This window comes from Chelon labrosus, assembly GCF_963514085.1.
Source record: "Chelon labrosus genome assembly, chromosome: 5".
NCBI classification, from domain to species: Eukaryota; Metazoa; Chordata; class Actinopteri; order Mugiliformes; family Mugilidae; genus Chelon; species Chelon labrosus.
The window spans coordinates 30,394,263-30,413,899 of record NC_140341.1 but is presented as its reverse complement, the minus strand read 5'-3'; the positions used below and the strand labels follow the sequence as shown (position 1 = coordinate 30,413,899).

Sequence of the window (19,637 nt, the reverse complement as noted above, 5' to 3'; positions counted from 1 at the left end):
TGGACCTTATTTCTGTCATAAAATACAATTGTTTACTCACCCATATAACTTTGGTTAGGGTTAGGGGGTTATGTCATTTGGAGTCGTTCGGAGGATATTTAGATCCAATGGAGCGCTCCGTATATCTATATAGTGGGAGTGATCGAGGCACCAAAACGCATATATTCATATCGTCATAGACGAACATTGTCCACAAGAACACCACCAGTTACGATCTATTTGTGGACGTGCAGCGGTTTGTTGTTCTTTGGCCAGCTTTTCCTCTCTCTGCCTCCGCATCCTCTTTTCAACAAGCTCCTCATCCATATACTCTGGCTTAAAACGGTAAGGACGTCTATCATAAACAAAGTCGTCGTCCACAACCTCAGAATCGGAAAAATATTCAGCCATGTTGCAAAAAACTAGTAGTAGCAAAGTACAGGTAAACAAGCCGACCCGTCGCGGGAGTTTAGTAAGTCAATCTGATGATAACTGCTAACCCCGGACTCAACGGGGAATAACACTAGCGTATTAACAAAATATTGGTTAAATGAACGAGTTTCACGGCAGATAATGCGTTATTTAGAGGCTGCATTAGGTGCCCCGATCACTCCCACTATATGGATATACATGGCGCTCCACTGTATCTAAATATCGTCCGATCGACTCCAAATGACACCGAAGTTATATGGGTGAATAAATGATCGTATTCTATGCCAGAAATAAGGTCCAGGTTGTAAACTGCAGTTATCCTTTGCATTCAACCACTTCCACGTGACATATTTTCAAATAATATTCATTCAGACTACATCCAGCACAAAAGTGTCGTCTAAGGCCTTTTACAGTAAGGAAGCTTGTCCAGGGTGTACCCCACCTCTCGCCCGATGACAGCTGGGATAGGCTCCAGTATCCCCTGCGACCCTTCACAGGACAAGTGGTGACAGAAGATGAATAAATGAATGAATGAATGGGAGTTGCTGGGTCTTACCTTCAAAACCATGAATTTAAATTTCAGTTCAGTTGCTGTATTTATTTATTTTTTTATTCTTTTGGGTATCCTGGAAAAATCATCCACTCATTTCTCAGTTTGGTCAAGGAAAGGTGTCCGACTCAGGTTCTTTTTTACCATCTCACCATTATTGCACATGCTTTACTTGACAGCATTCAAAGCTTCCTACCCTGAGTGTGATGTCAGTGTGTGTGGGCTGCTTTACAGAAACAACACTGACCCTTCGTTTTACAAATCGATTCACACGTTAACCCTTTAAGCCTCAGTCCAAGATTTGTTTTGATCAGTGCTGCTTGCAAACTGATGGATGTTTCTTTAAGTAATGGGAATGTTCTGAAAACAGTTTTAAATGTGAAGCAGCCTAAGCATGTTTCACATAAAGATGAGATTGCAAACACTGACAAACGTCCTCAGTAAAAGTCACCACTGATTTGCGATTCAAGACTTGGGTGTAAAGAGAGATTTCTTTGTAGTTCTGGCCAAATATCTATCACATGAGACCATTCCTGACTGGCTTTGGCCTTGTCACCTTACACATGTACCAGTGTGCCAGTTAGCTGAGCACTAGTCCAAGACTGCATTTAATCTAGCTGTGCACAAAACTATTAACATCTTAAAGCTGCGGCTTCACAGCTTTGTTCACATTTTGTGACACTAGTTTTTTTTTTTTTTTTACTTTGTTTTGTACGTGGTTTTTGGCAGGGAGTTCACTATAAATATTAGACAGCTTGGCTCCACACATGGATCTCAGACGCCCTTGGGTGGTTTCGCCACATTTACTGCTAGTTTGAAGCTGGCCTTTTCCTGAAAATAAATCAAAACAAGTGTCTTTTGTTTAGGGTTTAATAGATCAGGCACAATGGGCTGAAGAGGATAGTTTAGCAGTGGGAGTGAGAGTGGGGTGAGTATCTGTGCTGGTGCGATAATGTGTGAGTGTGTGTTTATGAGCAAAAGCACTCACATGTGTCAACTGGCATAGACAGTCCAAGATCCGCCCTACTTTCAGGCTACTCTTTCTTTTGTTGCATTCAATAACTTTTGATTGATAACAAAATAACAGTTTTTATCTTGAAATGACAAGGTGGTCCAATGATAGCAGGAAGTAAATATATTTCACGTTGAATGCCAATTATTATGTTTTAGCTCATCAGACTGGGGGAGATTTTAATTTCAGTGTATAACAGTGCAGGGAATCTGTCCAGATGTGGTTATGTAGTTGAAAATGCGTAATGTGCAAGAGTTAAAAATAAAAGACTGAATAAGTGAATATGAATATCTTTAATGTGTTCAACTTCCCTTGATCCATGGCATGCTAGAGAGTGAAGCAAAAAAACAAAAAACAAACAAAAAGGAAAATTATTGTTTATAATCACCTGGGTTCAATTCTCATGATTGTAGCCATCAGCTAAACATTATACTCACTGAAGTAAATGATTGGTTTTGACAATCAATAACCACTTGACTCGGGATTAAAACCGAAAATTTAACTTCCACTTAAATATATTAGAGTGCGTACAACTATGGCAAGAATAGTAGCTCAAAGCAGAACCAGGAAACCAGTCTGTAAACTGTTTAAATTGAACTTTTATAGTTTGCCTTTGTTTTCTTTTCCAAATAATTGCTATAACAAGTGGTTTGTTTGTGATCTGCCTGCCCACTTCTATTCTCAGTTGTAAGCTAATGCAATTGCATTCTAAGCAGTCACTTTGTTGAGCAGAATGTTAATAGACCCAGTGACCAAAGCTACAGGCTGCAAATGTCTTTCTGTTACCAACAATTCTGAACATGTTCTTCATACTAAACACACTTCATACTAAACACATGCTTTTCTAGACCACTGAAACTGGGGACAGCTAATGGAAGTTTTCCAGTGCATTGTAACCATAACAGCAGCAGTATGAGTCTATCTTATGATGTTCCTATTGTGGCGCATAGGACATCAAATCTTAATCTCAGAGTTAGTTTACCTAACATACCATTGTGGTTCTCACAGTCACATCCGTCCGCTCTGGAAAACCCTCCATTTGGGATTCCAGGTCTAAGACCATCTGTGATGAAAGGGCTTGGATGAAAACTAGTAGACACTTGTCTGCCGTCTTCTACCACCAGCATTGGAGGATTCCTCCACTAAGTCATGTGATTTACTCCCAACTTCTGTACATTCTTTCAAATCTCCTTTCATCTCCATCTCAGTGATGACAAGAACCACTATTACCTCGTTTGGGGGATTATAAAAAGAGCACAAGCAGTGATTTGCACAGATCCCAATTATGCTGTGTAAAAATCTGCATGTGTTTCAGAATCTTATCACTTTAAATGTGACATCAGTGTTTCTAAAAGTCAGATTTGATGATATAAGACACTAGCAAATCAATGCAAATGCAACTAGATGCATCTCCAAAGCTGTTGCTTGTCAACACCACAATGCAAACAGGAAGATAATTCAACCTTGTTGCAGGTCTTTGAGGTCTATTCAGCATGGAAATACTCAGCACTGCAGTTCAACTAGGTTTGGGATGGAGTGCGGTGCGTGAGTTGATGTTAGACGTCCAATGTTGTTGGGTTAATTATGTAATAAAAAGGGATAAATGCTTTGAAGTCCTAAGTGCAGTTGTCAGTTTCTTTGAAGGAAAATAGTAATTGTCATGTTCACTGCCTTGCATATCAAATCTTCTACACATGTTTCCCCCTCCCTGAAGTTAAAGTCTGTGCCTCACGCACACACACACACACACACACACACACACACACACACACACACACCAATACACAGAAATATACCACAACAACCTTTACGACAGCCTTGATCTGCTAGCTATACAGGAACTGCTGGGCCCTCCACCCTTGCCCTGCCTTAGTCACGCACATCTGGAGTTGGTCAAAGTCTTCACGTCCCCAGGGAAAGAGTTTGATGGCCCCCCAAAAATAAAAGTCTTTTTCTGTCAGTTCCTGATATCCATGAAAGAATAAAAATGACCAGACACCCATCTTCAAAGGTCACTTCAATATTGTATCCTTTTGATTGTCTGTACGTGCTGCAGAAACTGAAAGCATGTAGATCAAATCAAAAACTGATGTCATTGCTTTATTTCTAACATATTTTAACCATGAAATCCCATTATGTTTAATGTCTTTTTATAAAGAGGAGTGTGACACATTTTATGAAATTACTTAACCTTTGCCTTACAAGAGCTAACTTTCACAGACACCCCTTACTCTCATATTCTCTCCACATTTTGTAAATACATCTGTGTCTGCATTTGGTTAAATGTGTGTCTGTCTCAACGGTTGTGTCTTAGGGGAGTCCATTCTGCCTTTAAGTGGCAATAAAGGCAGGTTTTCCATAACATGATGAAGCCTTCTTCAGGTTACAAATCCTTTCTTCTCAGACATTTGAATTACTAGATGTTAGATATTACTAAATGTTATCCCCCTCTTGAAGTTCAAACTTGTGTTAAATGACTTCCTTGTCCCTGTGCAATCTTTTTGACTATGTTGTTGAAAACCAGGTGACTTGCCTTCAGGCGAGGCTTTATAAAGTCACATCCTGAAGGCTGCATGAGATCCTGTGGGCTCGCCTGGGTGTCTCAGACTTATGTCTAAGAGGTTTAACAGCTCGTGCCTCGGAGATTAGTCAGTGCTTACTATCAGGATGATTCCACCTTCAGACTGCACATTTCAAGCCAATTCAATGGCTCCTCTCCAAAAAAGCAGCACTAGAAATGAAAACCTCACCAGAATGCTTAAATGAATACATAACTTTATTTAAATAAATGCTTTGTCATAACAAAAAAGACAAAGGTTAAAAGAGTACATAAATTACAAGTTGAATAAATATTACACAGTGATATTCACTTTAATAATTTGAGATTTTTTGTCTTTTTTGTCTTATGTAGCTCCAAATACTGACCATTTTGTTTCCCGCTATTCTCCTGCCACCGATGGGTCTGTTTGACAAGCCAGTGAACACCAAATTACAAAAACCAATTGTATTTTCTCATTACATCCAAAAAGTGTTATGTATTCAGAAAAAATCTGTAATGTAGTTACTGTACTACTGAAGTATGTAATGTGAATATGAGTTCAAACCAAAAAGGAGTTGAGAAACCTGGGGAAGCGACTACTTGCAAACAGGTGGTAAACTGGAAGTCACTGACATGATAGAGGAGTGACTTTAAGAAAAATCACTCAACCTCAATCTGCAATTCAAACAAAAGAACTGGAGTTGTTGCTGCACTCCTAATTGCACTCCCCAGATTTCCATAACTCCTGGTGACTGTCTTGCTAGATGTATCTAATGTCATGCAATTGGTGACCCCACATCGGGGAAGTGGCTAGGCCCTGATAATGACCATTGCCCATGGCGCTCGCTCTTCTCCTTCCCTGTCTCCTCCGTCTCTTTACTCAGCTATCAACTCTGTGCAATAGGCCATGAGAACATCTCTAGTTGCATGTTACTTCCGATCTATTTTTTCCCTAAAAGGTGTTGCTGTATTGGAGGTCCAAGGCATGGGCTTCACGGCCCCTGTCAACAAATATTACCTCAAAGCATCACCTTTGAAATGTAAGCACAAGATAACACAACATTTAGCTTTTTTTTATTTCTTGTTGTTCCACTAACTTCATGATACCACATCTTAGTATGTCGTTGTGTGTCAATATCAATAGTGATTAACTGAAATAAGTGCAAGCTGCTTTTTTTTTCTCGAAAGTGGTAGTGGGAAATTGAAGTGGGGCCTTGATAATGTATTCACAACCAAAGCCATTTAGGATGAACTTATCATTTCTCCAAAAAAGTTTGCCTTATCTCTAAACATCCTTTGGCTTTCCTCTCTGGCGATCATTTACATTGGCATTTGCGTGAAATAGCAAGCAACTTAGCTTATTGGTTGTCAAAGAAAGAGAAGGAGGTTTAGCTGTGGTTACACAACAGTTCCTCACGCACCGTTCTTGTCCAGAGTTACAGGTACAGGCGGAGATTACAAATGAATTTGCAAAACACTGCTGACTCCATTTAAAGAACCTACCATATTTACTGTTCTTCTCTTAACCAGTACTGAACCTAGACCTCTTTATTGTTATATCAAGTATCAGCCCCATTGGAGGGGAGGGGGGCTGAAAGTTGCCCCATATGATATCCATGTCACTTTCACGTCAGTATTTAAATGTATTTTTACATATAGGAAGGCACTGTGACTTGCACAGAGAGAGAGAACAACTCTATTAAAGACCCTGTTATAACCTGTAACCTCTTTGTTTTTATCATGCTCCACTTAGATATAGGTGGGAAACCTCTGTATGGAGCCATGTAAGCAGAGGGGTTCCAGAGGGTTAGCTTCTTTGACTGTCCTGTAGTGAAGTTCTCCTGACAGGCTACAAAGACTCATTCAAATTCTTTTCAGGATAAACTCTTTTTTCCAAGCACAACAACATTATTGTCATATATTGTTTCTACAGGAAAAACAACGGTCAATAACTATATTTAAAAGTAATGTAATACACCATGGTTACACTGTAGTAGCAGTACTGAGGGGGAAACCACTTGATAAAGGAACATGGCTCAAAAGTGGGCGGTCTTTACTTCACTGAAGGCAAAGAAAACAGCACAAACAAAACCATACAAAACTACACTTCACACAAATGAATCAGACAAGCAACCGGCCCGACTGGGGAATTTGATTATGCATGTAACTCACAAGATCAAAGTCAAACTTGAGTCGCATTCACTTAAGCTGAAAATCTTTATTTCGCCAGTAGAGTCAGCGCCCTCTAAGCTCTGTGTTGCCCTGCATGGCAGTGTCTGTTCAAATAGGCACAGTTGGCATATCAGGCTAGCTACATTGTTGAAGAGCCACTTTCATAGGTTCATCTGTAATGGTCTACTTGCTCATTTGTCTCTGAACTCTCCCTGTCCCAAAACATACTTTACATTACAGAGAAGGCCAGCCCAAAGACCACCTCAAGCACTAGCAATACTTGTTGTGACAAAATCAAACAAAAGAGAAAGAAAAAAAAAGGACATTCTTTTTTGTAATAGGCTCACTCCCTCATACACCAACAGAGGCTCATACATACCACACATTTGCACTGTACACATGCACACGTCCATGCACGCGTCTTTTTCTGTGAAGTTGCACATATCTAAGCAGGTTCCCCTATGTATAAGTGCTCTGACAGAACCACATACCCAGATAGAGTCAACTGTTACAGTATCTTCCTATCTCTTGTTTCTTTTTTTTTTTTCTTTTGGAAAACAGACAAAAAAAATAAAATGACTCTGCCAATCATCAGTTCCACAGTGGCATCATGTTCCACAGCTTGAAACTGATTTGTTTTGATGTGTTTCTTTTCTTTTTTTTTCGCAAGGAATTTGCGTTAATTTTACACCATACAAAGTGTTGCGTTGTAACCCCCAGCTTCTATAAAAAATATATCCATTGTGTGCATATATGTTCGTGGGTCTGCAACCAGGGAACCTGGTTTGTATGAGGGATCCCACGATCAATGAGTCAAGGGATAGGAAATCTTCTGGGACTTTTCCCCTCTTTAGGAGAAGAGTGCTTGGTCAATGACAGAAAAAAAATACAGGTGTCTTTTCAGCTTGTTTTTTTTTTTCAGTTTGAAAAAAAAATCTTGAAGTGAATGGAGGGTGGAGCATACAGGTGTGATTCAGAGAGGAGACGTGGGCCCTGGGTAAAGTGGTGGTTAGGGGGTGGGGGGTTGGCGATCAAGGGTGGTCCTCCCAATTTCATTCATTGTTGTTGTTGCTGCTCTCCAGGTCTTTACACTGAATGTCCCCTCCACTGTAGTCTGTGCCCGGGAGCTGAACGCCATACTTGTCCACACACCAGCAAATGCCTCGTTTGCGACCACGAGACGGCTTGCACTGTAGAACATGAAACCAGACGTTGTGTTAACAGAAACAGATAATAGCATTAGAGTGGTGGAGTGTAAAGGCCTGTTTACCACAGAACGTGGCATAGCAAATCTTTTGGAAATAGACAACAGCTCAGAGGGCCCTTAAATGAAGATGACAATTCCAGTTAACTTAATTAGTGAAGTACTTAAGTATTTTAAAAGTAGTAATAGCGTATTTCAAATAAAAGTGCTGAGAGAGTGAGAAACAATGACTTAAAATATCAGCATTTAAAATGGAAGTGCCCAGACCCAAGAAGCAACACTCACCTGCTTGCGCTTGAAGAATCCTTTTCTGTCACAGTTGGGAAGGTACAGAGACAGAGCCATTACACGAGAGGTGTCCTTCATTCCCTGAATGATCCCATCCAGTTTTCTCCTGCATGGACCCTTCAGAGAAATACAGCACACTGTTACAACTAAGCAGAGGTTATTCCATGAAGAGAAATTTTTTTTGGGCTGTTCAAAAGATGAAATTAAGTAACTTGTTGACCTCCAGGTATTGAACTCCTCACCTTTTTGCACTGATGTATAGGTACATTTCAAGGACTTGTAAGATCACAGTTTGTTGCCATTACAGGTGCAACAGAAATGTGTCTGTACTCCACTTCTGACCACACCTAACTAGTGATGCCCAGTGTGGTCAGAAGTGAAACTTTCAACTAGAGAGGGCAGCAAAACACCAATTTTCAGCGCAATTTTGAGTTGCTCTTTCAATTTTGAGTTGCTCCTTCAATTTTGAACATATAATTCATAAACATTTATTTCTTCACAAAAGAGCTTTGGATATTTCTACTTACAAATTCAGGCTCATGCTTGTCAATGGCGAGGGGGGAGTAATCCAAGGGAGATCCCATGACGCGCTGCTTGCTGAGCTTCCTCTTCTGTTCCTTGCGCACTGCGAGGACTTTTTTACTGTTCACAATGTCTTTGGGAAGAAGAGGCACTTTAGCAGGTGGCTGCTCCTCTGTGATCTCTGTGGTTATGGTGTCCTCATGTTCTCGAGACTCACGATCTGTGCCGGAACAAATGAGATTCAAGATTCAAGAAGTTTATTGTCATATACACAGCAAGGGTTACATTGAGCAATGAAATTCTTATTTTGCGAGTTCACTTCACACAACTTCACTAAAATAAAGGAAATAAACTAAGAAAGCATAGAAAATAAATAAAATAAGCGAGTAACAGTATAAGGTGCAATAAGTAGAGCAATACTGACACAGTAATAAGTAAATAAGGGACAGTTCATTAATGTCATACTTTTAAATCTGAACAAAGACACAGACTTTAAAGCATTCATTTAAAGTAGTGAATATGTTAGGAAAAGATTCAATTTTTCCAGCAGATAAGAACATTAATATTGGGATTGTGTTTCTATAAAGCTGGCAAATGTAAGATTAGTACTCCTTTTCTTCTTAGTTCTGGCCTCTACTAACTCTTGGGAACATTTGTTTGACTCTGAAGTCGCTAAATGCTCCATGCTTTTCATATGCATCACTAACTTCTTCAGCCATTCACTTCTGTGCACAGTGGGTTTAGCTGAACTTTTGATTTACTGAAAGGAGCTATACGTTTACGCAATAGAGACCCTTTTTTACACTAAACATACTCATTTGATCCATTGTTAATATAAAAATACTAACAAGTAAAGCCTAAATCTCATTATGTCAACTCTTGCTGTTTATATGATGCTTTATAATGTACATCAAACTCTCAAAAGTTATGTTGCTCATCTCATCCGTCCAGATTGTTTCAGGTTTGAACTGAAACATAAGAAATTCAGGGACATAGAACAACTCTGAAAAGTAATGACTGATCCAATAGCGTTCACTAAATGATTTAGATTTGCATTCTTTACAAAGACACAGAAAGTTTCAAGTTTTCAAGTATCAGTGTATATTCTAATTATTTTTGGCGTGAATAGTCAAACTTCTGCTTCTTGTCAGTCCTCATCACATACATACAACAACAGATGGGTGCTTTTCCCAGGGTTTTGTGCCAGCTGTTTAACGTTTGTTTACAGAGGAGAGGAGGGTGGTGCATTGACCAACAGCTGAGGAACTCCTACAGCTAAGACAATAGTTTGAACTCATCTTTTCTCACCCAACCCCAGCTAACAACCCACTCTAATTCTCTACTCTCAACAGTAACATATGTTAATACATAAATTTATGTGAGGTGAATTTGAGACGATGTACATAAAGAAATTAAATATCTACAGTATATATATTTGATCAATGGTATTCCAACAACACATCTACCAATGCCGAGTGCTACCAAGAAGCACATATTTGTAAGCTTACAGACCTGTACAACTTAGGAAAACTGCATCTCATGTCGCTCCCTAACTGTGCCTGGAAAATCTGCTAACATGTTATCTGGGCTGCTAAACTGCGACCGGGACTGAGGCCCTTGAGTGTTGTAACTTCATAGCGACATTTCCCACATTAAACCGATTCAAATGTCAAGCCGAGGAAAATTCTGTTTCTCTGTGGACTCATATAAATGCTTGTACATTTGTGTCACATTTATGCCCTTCATGGATGTAATTTCAGCTCTCCCAGAGGGCACTATAGTCTCAGAGATCTGAAAGTCCTTCTTGATGAGATATTTACAGGTTGAGGTCCTTTATCCTTAACCTAGCCCTCCCTGCCCCCTTTTCCTATCTTTGGGGCTCAGCCTCCTAAGCCTGGACCCCCAGCCAGAGGTTCTTTGAGGCCACAGAACGGACCCCCCCTCCCCAATGGCTTAGCTGTCCTATAAGTACGGAGTTATTGTGGGGACTTTGCCAGGCCCCAACTGGCTGAAGCAATGGTGCCAGTGGATGACCCTGGTTATATTTATCTGACAAGGAAACCTGCCGTGGTGCGCAGGGCCAGATGCACTGAACCAGAGAGGAATGTTGGCTGGCGACTGTAGGCCAACTCCTGCTAAAAGACAAATCAGCTTTAATACGTAGAAAATATGCCGGAAAATATGATTCAACAACTTTGCCGTCTGGTCTGTTAGTATACAGCCGTCATGCTGAAAGGCGCTCAGACGTAACACAAGCACCGAGAACACAAGCACCGAGAAACTGATGTTCAAACAACCTGACACAGCATGAGCGTCTGGGAGTCTTTGGGAAGGGAGGGGAGATGGGGTGGTCGGGGTGTGTGTGTGGGTGGGGGGGGGGGGGGGGGGGGCTGGGTGATTACCAGAATTGGGTCTTTGGCTTCCATGCTGCACTGCTGTCTTTTTGAAATTAATCTTACAACTCATGACTTGGCAGGCCTTGGTTTGTGTTTAGATATGTCCTTGGGTCTCCCCACTAAGACTACGAGGCTATTGCTTGCTATAAATAAATACGTCAAACAAGCATTCCTGTGTACACCATGCATGTGACCACTCTGGAAAAACTCTTTATTTCTGCTGTGCAGTCCAATAATTTCTCAGGGTGCTTGATTAAAATGCCACATATTTGGCAATGAAATATATGGTTAAAAATAAGGACTGTGTTTTTTTAATGTGCATTCTTGTTTTATGTGTAATTTCATTTGAGCATATAAATGGCCAGACTAAAAAAGAGGTTCAAGCAATTGTTTGTCTATTATCCTCACGAGTCAGTCACTTCAAGAAAATGTCTGTTTTTAGAGGATAGTGTTTAAAAAGTGGGTTTGTAAAGACAATGGTGTCTGACTTCTTTTCTCCTTCATTCACAAAACTCACCAAATTCATCTTTTCTGATGTGGGCTCTTCAGTCTGCCACAAAAACTCAGTTTTTCCATGCTAGGGGTACCCAGCTTGTAAAGGAGGCTTGGAGGCTCTGTGTTTAACTCCTGAAACTCAGCCAAGATGCTGGACGTGAGCCAACTGAGCCAAGTCATGTGCTGCTCCTCCATTCAGCTGAGCCCAAAGTTGTGCTGCTATCTCCCTCCCTGTGCTGAGCCCGAGCTAAAGATTTCATTAGGACGAGAGAGGCAGCGTAGCCAAAGGAGGTGCACCTGATACTTCTCTGTTTAAAAATTAACATCTGCACACAATTATGCTTCATGAATATCCCAAGGTTCTTTTGGGCAGCGGTCCAAGCATGAAAGATAAGCTACCCCTTCTTTGGATTTTTCATTCCACTGCATCTTTAAGACGATAACAGATGACAGTAATACCATTTGGACAGCAAGAAAAGTCAGGACAATGGATTATCCCACCTTTCAGTGGATTTCCAGGTATTACACCACGTTTGTATCATCCTGCCTTTGATTAAGCCATCCTCTGCTCTGCATCTGAAATTACATCTTTACAAGTTGTAGGAGAGTAGTGAATAGAGCTTCTGTTTAATCTCATCTGGGGGTAGGACAAGATAATTGAGGGGATAAATGAGCCTGAGGGTCTGTGTCATATATAGCACGACGTTAGTAAACCATCCTTCAGCATCACACTTCCTTGGCTACTTAATATTTGAAAGCAAGGTCGTGGCCCGATAACCCTGCAGTTTCTAGAGCAGAAAGGGAGGTGTGAAAAAACCAGAGGAGTCGTACGAGTTACAGAGGATGCATGTGCAACAGCGCAGAAGTTAGGTCTTTACCAATAAAAGAAGCGGGTCAGAGAGTCTTTTCAAAACTGTGGGTAACTGCCAACACTCTTTGTCATTTCATCTTCAAATTTATTCACCATCAAAGTATCACATGGTAATGCCACATTGAGAATAGCCAACTGTATTTTCACAGAGACACAGTTTTCTATCCCAAATGCCAACAAGATGCATTGCAACAGTGGAGTAACATGGAGTAACCATGACTGAAAAATACACAGTTTCAAAGCAGTTGGAACAGTAGTAATTTTAATAAAAAGCTCTGTCAAGGATTTTGTTTGACCACAAGTGTAAAGGAATCATGTTTTATCTTGTATGCCCTGTTGTTTCAGTGGAATTTCTGTTGTTCGGCCTTGTGCATGCTCTCAATCAGGTTCTGAATGTGCAGGAAATAACTCTTCCCATGGCATTGTGCACACAGAATATGTCCATTGCAATCAAAAGGTTTCCTGCTTTTCTGAATGCATTGTATAAATAGCAACAAGAACAATTCAAGGATTATAAATTGCAAAACAGGACTTATAAGTGGATGCCAAATCTTTCCAAGAAGGAAATGCTGCTATAGGTAAGCAAACTTTCTGACCTGTTCACTTCATTCACAGTACAAAACGTTTTTGTGGTGCAAGCCATGCGAAAAGTAAATTTTCAGAGTAAGGCGCATGGCCGCTCTACTGTACATTGCTAATTTTGGTCTGAGGTCTCGTTCCACATCTGAGTTTGGGTTTTCAACAAGCCACACGGACGGATGCAACCTCTTTTTGGGTCGCAAACACCACAACACAATTGCTGGGTGTGACGATGTTCTGGCTCTCCAGTGGCAAAAGCAGCTATTTTGGCGAGAGACAACTGCTCCTGGATGTACTGAATAAAGATTGTCCCCAAGCAGAGTTTTTTTTTTTTTGTTGTTGTTGTTTTTCTTTTTATAAACACATTACCGTCGGTGACAAATGAGCATCCAGACTAATTTGCGGTTAACGCTGTCTTCTGTGAAGTTTTATGGTATAATGCCATGATTTACTGCAATTCAAATAATGAACAAATTGCCTGTTTATTTAACACAGTACTTGCACCATTTGAAGAAACATGTGACATCTGAGTCTTCTCATCAAAACTAAGAATTAAAAATAATGCAATTTCAGGTATTGAGAAGCATTTAGGAGCTTGAAATGGACAGGTGATGATCTGTCTGTTACATGGGCCATGACAACTAATATCAGTGAGCCCCTGTTGTTTCCCAAATCCTCAGAAAGTCATGATTTCTTTTGAGAGTGGAAATTTAAAAGGCAAATAAGATGATTTTTGCCCTTTCTTGCTAGTATGTAGCCAGGTGTCGGAGTGAGATTACAGTACACAGGTCAGGTCTGAACACATGAGACATCATTTTAAAGCCCTGCACTACAGCCAGTGTTGATTTCTTTCGCAGCTGTTGCCACCAGCAGGCTAGGTGTCAGTGACCAGTAAGCTGTACAAATACCACTGTAAAGTTTTATAGGGAGAAATCAAGCAAGTGTGCCAAAGAGCATATTTGCTTGCCAGCAGCAGCTCCAATGTTGTCGATTCTCCACATGATTGTACTGTATCTGAAAAAAAAAAAAAAGACTACAAAACACCATCAATAGTATCAATGTCATACCCAGCAAATGGGCTCTTCTTTTGGCAGCATCGCATTTTCCACGAATTGCAACCTTTTTTTTCTCAAAGTCCTCATGCAGTATCTTCCCAAAATGACCTTTCCAATAACTTTCCCCAGCACCTGCAGCAGATCAGTTGCAGCAAGCTAAGCTTTCACTGCACTGTCTCAGATGTTCAAGGTGAGATGGATGGAAAGCCACATACAGTCTTTCCTTTCGCATGAACCAATCATGAAGCTGTCAGGCAGCTGGGACTGCACGTGACCAGAGCTATATCTAATGTGGCATGTCTGTGTGGACACGCAATGTACACAGCAGGCATGGAGTATAGTGGCTGGTTGTCATTAGTCTAAGAGTACCATCAGAAAGAGTGTGCTTTTTCCTGCTTGCTTCAGCTTCTCAGCTACGACCCATACCGTATAACCAGCTGTGCCAGTGACGACGTGAACATGGAAAAAAGCAGATGGTAATGCTCAACATTGGATAGGTTTCTTCAAGTATGTGATGACAAGTGATTCTGTATGGTGCTTAAAAATGAGAGGGCAACAGTGGGAACATAGTATATATGTGAAGCGCTCTGGCAGAGATTAAACATCAAAAGTCTGCAGTTGCTTGACTTACTGATGATTGTAAATAATAATGACAAAGTCATGTGACATCTGAACAACCACTATTCTCCACAAAGGCACTGTGGCTGCAGGTTGAAAGTGCATCAACATACACGCCAAGAGCTTCATAGAACGTTCAGTATTAAAGCTGTCAGTAAAGGCCGCAGGTTTCTTGTTGCTACGCTGTGAAGGAGCATAATATTTCTGTCCATGTGTGAGTGGAGTTTTTTCTGGATTTGGAACCACTCCCTAATCACCTTTTGTTTCTTGGCAAAGAGCAATCTGTTAAAACATAAGGCCCTTTCAGGAGCTTGAAGAATGAGCAGCCTGCTGCCATGAAGTCATATCTTTTGGCAAGCTTTCCAGGGTCTGATTCACCCATAGGGGGCAGACAAAGTCTGAGTGCTCCAAAGCACATACCACCTCCTGTGCCTTACAATCCAAGTAACTCCTGGGTTCACAGTGCAAAAGCAAGACATGAATTAATGCACTGCTGGGACATGAACCTAGACGCAGAGCCAGGCCAGGATTCTTTTTCTTACAAAGGCAAGGGTGAACAAGAACTGGAGGATAGCATAGATTCCTTTCTGCCATTGTTTGGCTGTCCCAGTCAATATTTAGTAGGCTGCAGCTCTCATGCCCTCGTGAGTCTTGTGGACACTTGAGCTCCTCCTCCCTCTCTTTGCTTTGCTCAGCTGGTACAGCATACAGACAGCTGCAACCCCACACGACAGGAAACAAGAGGCTCACCTCACCAGTTCCCATCCGGGGAGCTGTTTGACAGCAGGCCCTTCACAGGGAGAGCTGGGAGGCATTCTGCTGAATCACTGCGTTGTGACCGAGTGGCCATGCAATGAATGCACTGCCAGAGGCAGGAAAAGATGCTCCGATTACCTGTGTGGGCCAACAAAGAAGTTGGATTGTGTGCGTGCGTGTGTGTATAAGCGTGCAAAGCCAGAGTGACACAAAACTGCCTGAGGTGTCATCGCTAACAACAATCGCACACAATGCATACGTACACACAGCCCTGCCCACAAGAGCCTCAACAAACACACACAGACACACACACACACACACACACTACTGATACTGAAGCTTACCTTTACATCTTTTCAGACAGTGACAAATGCTTTGCAGAACAGAAAGTTGGCTGGGTGATTTTTTTTTTTTTTTAGAACTATGGCAATCATGGATAGACATTCTGCTGTGAGACAGGGAAAAAAAGACATGGAAATAAGAGGTGAGAACTTCTGACGGGTGAACCTAGCCTAATGACTCTGTCAACAGTCAAAATGAGTCCAGTGGAAGCCTATTTTATAGAATGAGGCGTGTAGCCAAGACCTTTGTGGTTACCACCTGCTTATCTGCTCTTGACAAGCTGCTAAAACTCTTGAGTGACAGTGGACCTGTCTGCTACACCAAGAATGTGTTAAATCATTCAAGAATATTGGCACAGCTCTACTTCTCCCTCCCTCTGTCTGTTTGTCTCTCGGTCTGTCTCTGTCTTTCTCTCTTTTCTCTCACGCATACAGATTTAGTTGTAATCCGACTCTAAACACCACCCTAGGGGTAGCCTGCAGACCGAAATTTGCTCAAAGTTTGTGGAGTGGCACTTCAGTACCTCTCCATACAGTAGATGCGTATTCCTACTGCCCGGACCGATTTCACACCTCAAGCAGTTCGGTGAGAATGATACTGGGAGAAGTTCAACACAGAGAGATGACAGACATAAGTGCGCTCTGGCGTGAGGATGGAACACTCTGCGCTTGTTACAATGCTAGATGTTACAGACGACTCTCTGCAGTAAAAGCGACACTTAAAGGACTGACACACTCCCCTCCTAATATTCCTTACATAAATAAACTCAGACCTCTTTTCATAAAGTTTTTCACCCGCTGGATAACAACGGTATGCGTCAAGTTAACAGCAGAGACGGTGAAAAGACATGATCTAAGTAATTTTCCAACGCCTTGAGACTCCTACATATAAAATGACCACTGCTTGGATACTTGTCACCCACTCTTGTGTCTGGCTAAACCGCAGTTTGACAGCCGCTGTCTCGCATTAAAGGCGCTTACCGCGGCGCAGCGTCGACCCGCCCGCAACAGATTAACCGTCACCGGACACACAAGCAGGGCTTTTTTTTTTTTGTAGCTACAGCCCGTTTGCTACAACGAAAAGTCACGATGAGCAGCGAGAACACAACTTTGTTATTACACCTGAATGCCGTGCCTGCCACCACCAAGGTGTTTGTTTCTGTCTGAGAAGGGAGCTGAGAGAGGCGAAATAATCTCCCGCAGACAGTTTATTCAAGGCGCTGGATAAAAGTTAATCAGGTGGCACCTCAAACCATCTGTCAAACAAACGCTCCGTCAGAGAGCAGTGTCACCGGCTGCGGAAGTTCTGCAGCACTGGATCTCTCCGCGAGCAAAGGCAACAAGATGCAGGAAATGACCATTCATGCCATTTATTTAATTGTAATAAAAATATACAGATTTGCATTTTATTGCTTTTGCTACGTCTCCCTCGAGACGCAGCAAAAGTCTTCCACTCAGCAAAACAACAGTGCATCAAATCATCAAATACCGATACCACGAAAGAGGACAGGGGGGACCCCGCTGTGCTGGTTAACGTGACACTGTTGCATTGATGCATTTGTAAGTGGGACTCCTTTTCCATGCACGCGTACATCCACCCAGCCAGACAGACAAACAGACAGACAGCCGGTGCGCGTCTTACCTACGGGCGGGTGAGCAGGTTTGTATCCTTTCTCGTTCGTGCACACTCCCCTGCCGTGGAGAAGGGCGTGCAAGGGTTTCTCCTCCCCGCTCCTCGGCAAGCACCGAAGGCCCTGGGTGCACGTCCCGGTGTAAACGCCGCACGCCTGCCCCTCAGACAGGGCGCACGTTAGGCAGCAGCCACAGCCCGGCTCCTTGACCAGCTGGCAGCCGACCGGGACCGGAGGGCACATGGACAGCGCCTTCTCGTCACAAGGCTCGCACGGAACGTATGAGCCCAAGCACCCGGACAGCCCCAAGATAAATGTCACCAAGAGGCAAAAACTCAAAAACATTGTTGGCGTTCTTTTCAGTTATAAGCATAAACCTCAAATGCGAAGAGGAGGGGGCGGGGGGAGTAGCCTGGTCTAATGAACACAATGCCTCAGTCAGATAATCCGATTTTTACAGTTAAAGCCAAGAGTCCTTATCCAAGAGTGTTATATATATTAAAAAAAAAAAAAAAAGAAAACACACACACACTAATGACAGACTTTTCGTAGTGCACGGTGCCAAATGAGTTGGAATAACAGTTTAAAATATATATGATAATTTCCCCAAAATATTGTCCTCTGCGGGAGCAAAGAAAATTCTTTGCACAAAATCTCAACTTCTCTCCCCTTCTGTTTGGACTCCAGTACTTTCTCCACCAGAAGTTTCCTGAGCAGACTGATCAACTTGAGAGCTGCCTTGCCTTTTTAAAAACAGCCGAGCCCAAACCCCTAACTATGAATACGCTAAACAGCACGGAAGGGAGGCGCACTTGTTCCATGGCTTGGCAAGTAGCCAAACATTTTTTTTTTTTTTTCAGCAGCAGGAGGATCGCTCTTTTACCCTGAAGGCTGAATTGATGCCGAGGTGCAAGGAGCAACAACAGAGAGCAACGCAACCTTCGTCAAAATACTCCAGCTGAGCACTGTCAAAACCTGCAGGCTTCTACTGGATATATATTTGTATGTTCTGGATTTTTCAAACGCCCTACAGTCCAACTTTTCTTTTTTTATAGTGGGTGAGATAATTCATCGGGAAATGCGCAGAAACAAACTGTTCAAAATTAGAAACCGGCGCCCAAAACGCAATTAAATCATCAAAACTCTGCGGTATTTTATCTCATTTTTGAACATTTAGCCAACTGAATCGTTGAGCAAAAGGTTTTGTTAAGAACCAGAAAAACAGTTGTGTGGAAAATGTAGGTCTGATGTGAAAGGTTTATTCCTGAAACCTTAATTCGAGTCAAGGAAAAGCCGTTTTCTTATATTACATCATGATTCCTCCGTGGCCATAAAAACGAAAACACCGGTAACCCCCTGCTTCATAGTCACAGAGCTTCACGGGTTGAGTGGAATATCCGTGGTGGGGAAACGTAGGTGCAATCCCCTGCTTAACATTCTCCGAACAGGGAAAAGGTGTGTGTGATCATCAGTTATGTAATAGTTGGAGGAAAAGGGATTTGCCATTTATTTATTTTGATTTAATTTAATAAAAAAAAATTCCCCCAATTTACAACAGTTTTCCACAATGTTTAGATAACACTGTCAGGAATACCTGCTCTGCTCCGTAAGTCACCTTTAAAGCTCGCACCTGTTGCTTCCATTGGACACCATTTGTGTTACAAATGTAGCCAGAGGGAAAATCCACAAACATACTCACACACACACACCCATGTGCGCGCACCCACACACATACAACACACACCAGTGACTATTGGAGAGAGACAGTCATGTGCATAGAGGAAAAAGGAGAAGCAGAGAGGAGTAGGGAAAGGGATGTCACGAACTGTGAGATTTGAGGCAACAGCCTGACAACTTAAGTGCAACTAGGCTCTATTATTTTATAGTCCATGTGCAGAATGAGGCCTGATTGCTTCAGCGTGTGTTCTGCTTGCACCACATATGCACTCTAAATCAGCCTGGTCAGGGCTGTTATTCCCATCTCTGCAGCTTTCATGGCAGATTTCTCTCCCCCTCAATACCGGCAGAGTGTCATGAAACTGTGCCGGTTGTCCTTCCCAAAACCATTCACTGCCTGATAAATGGCCACAGTCATTTCCTAAACGTGGCTATCATTTTATCTTATCCTGTGTATGTAGGCTGAGGATCCATGGAGGAGTGATTTAATCAGGTTGAGCTGTTAACCACTAGAAGGTGC

General features: G+C 42.0%; 1 protein-coding gene across 1 annotated transcript; it reads right to left on the bottom strand.

The window, feature by feature from the left end:
* Positions 1–1,031: 1,031 nt before the first annotated feature.
* igfbp5b (insulin-like growth factor binding protein 5b) lies at positions 1,032–18,170 on the bottom strand. Its single transcript, XM_084544674.1, has 4 exons — positions 17,452–18,170; positions 8,704–8,918; positions 8,174–8,293; positions 1,032–7,874 (listed from the first exon to the last, which is right to left on the bottom strand). The coding sequence occupies exons 1-4, from the start codon at positions 17,783–17,785 to the stop codon at positions 7,737–7,739; spliced, it is 807 nt and encodes a 268-aa protein (XP_084400800.1). The 5' UTR covers positions 17,786–18,170; the 3' UTR covers positions 1,032–7,736.
* Between the last annotated feature and the right edge of the window lie 1,467 nt (positions 18,171–19,637).

Coding starts and splice junctions, on each gene's coding strand:
- igfbp5b (XM_084544674.1), bottom strand. CDS start 17,785: ATGTTTTTGAGTTTTTGCCTCTTGGTGACATTTATCTTGGGGCTGTCC. Junction 8,919..17,451: donor ACCTGCTCACCCGCCCGTAG/GTAAGACGCGCA, acceptor GTTCCGGCACAG/ATCGTGAGTCTCGAGAACAT. Junction 7,875..8,173: donor GATTCTTCAAGCGCAAGCAG/GTGAGTGTTGCT, acceptor CATGTTCTACAG/TGCAAGCCGTCTCGTGGTCG.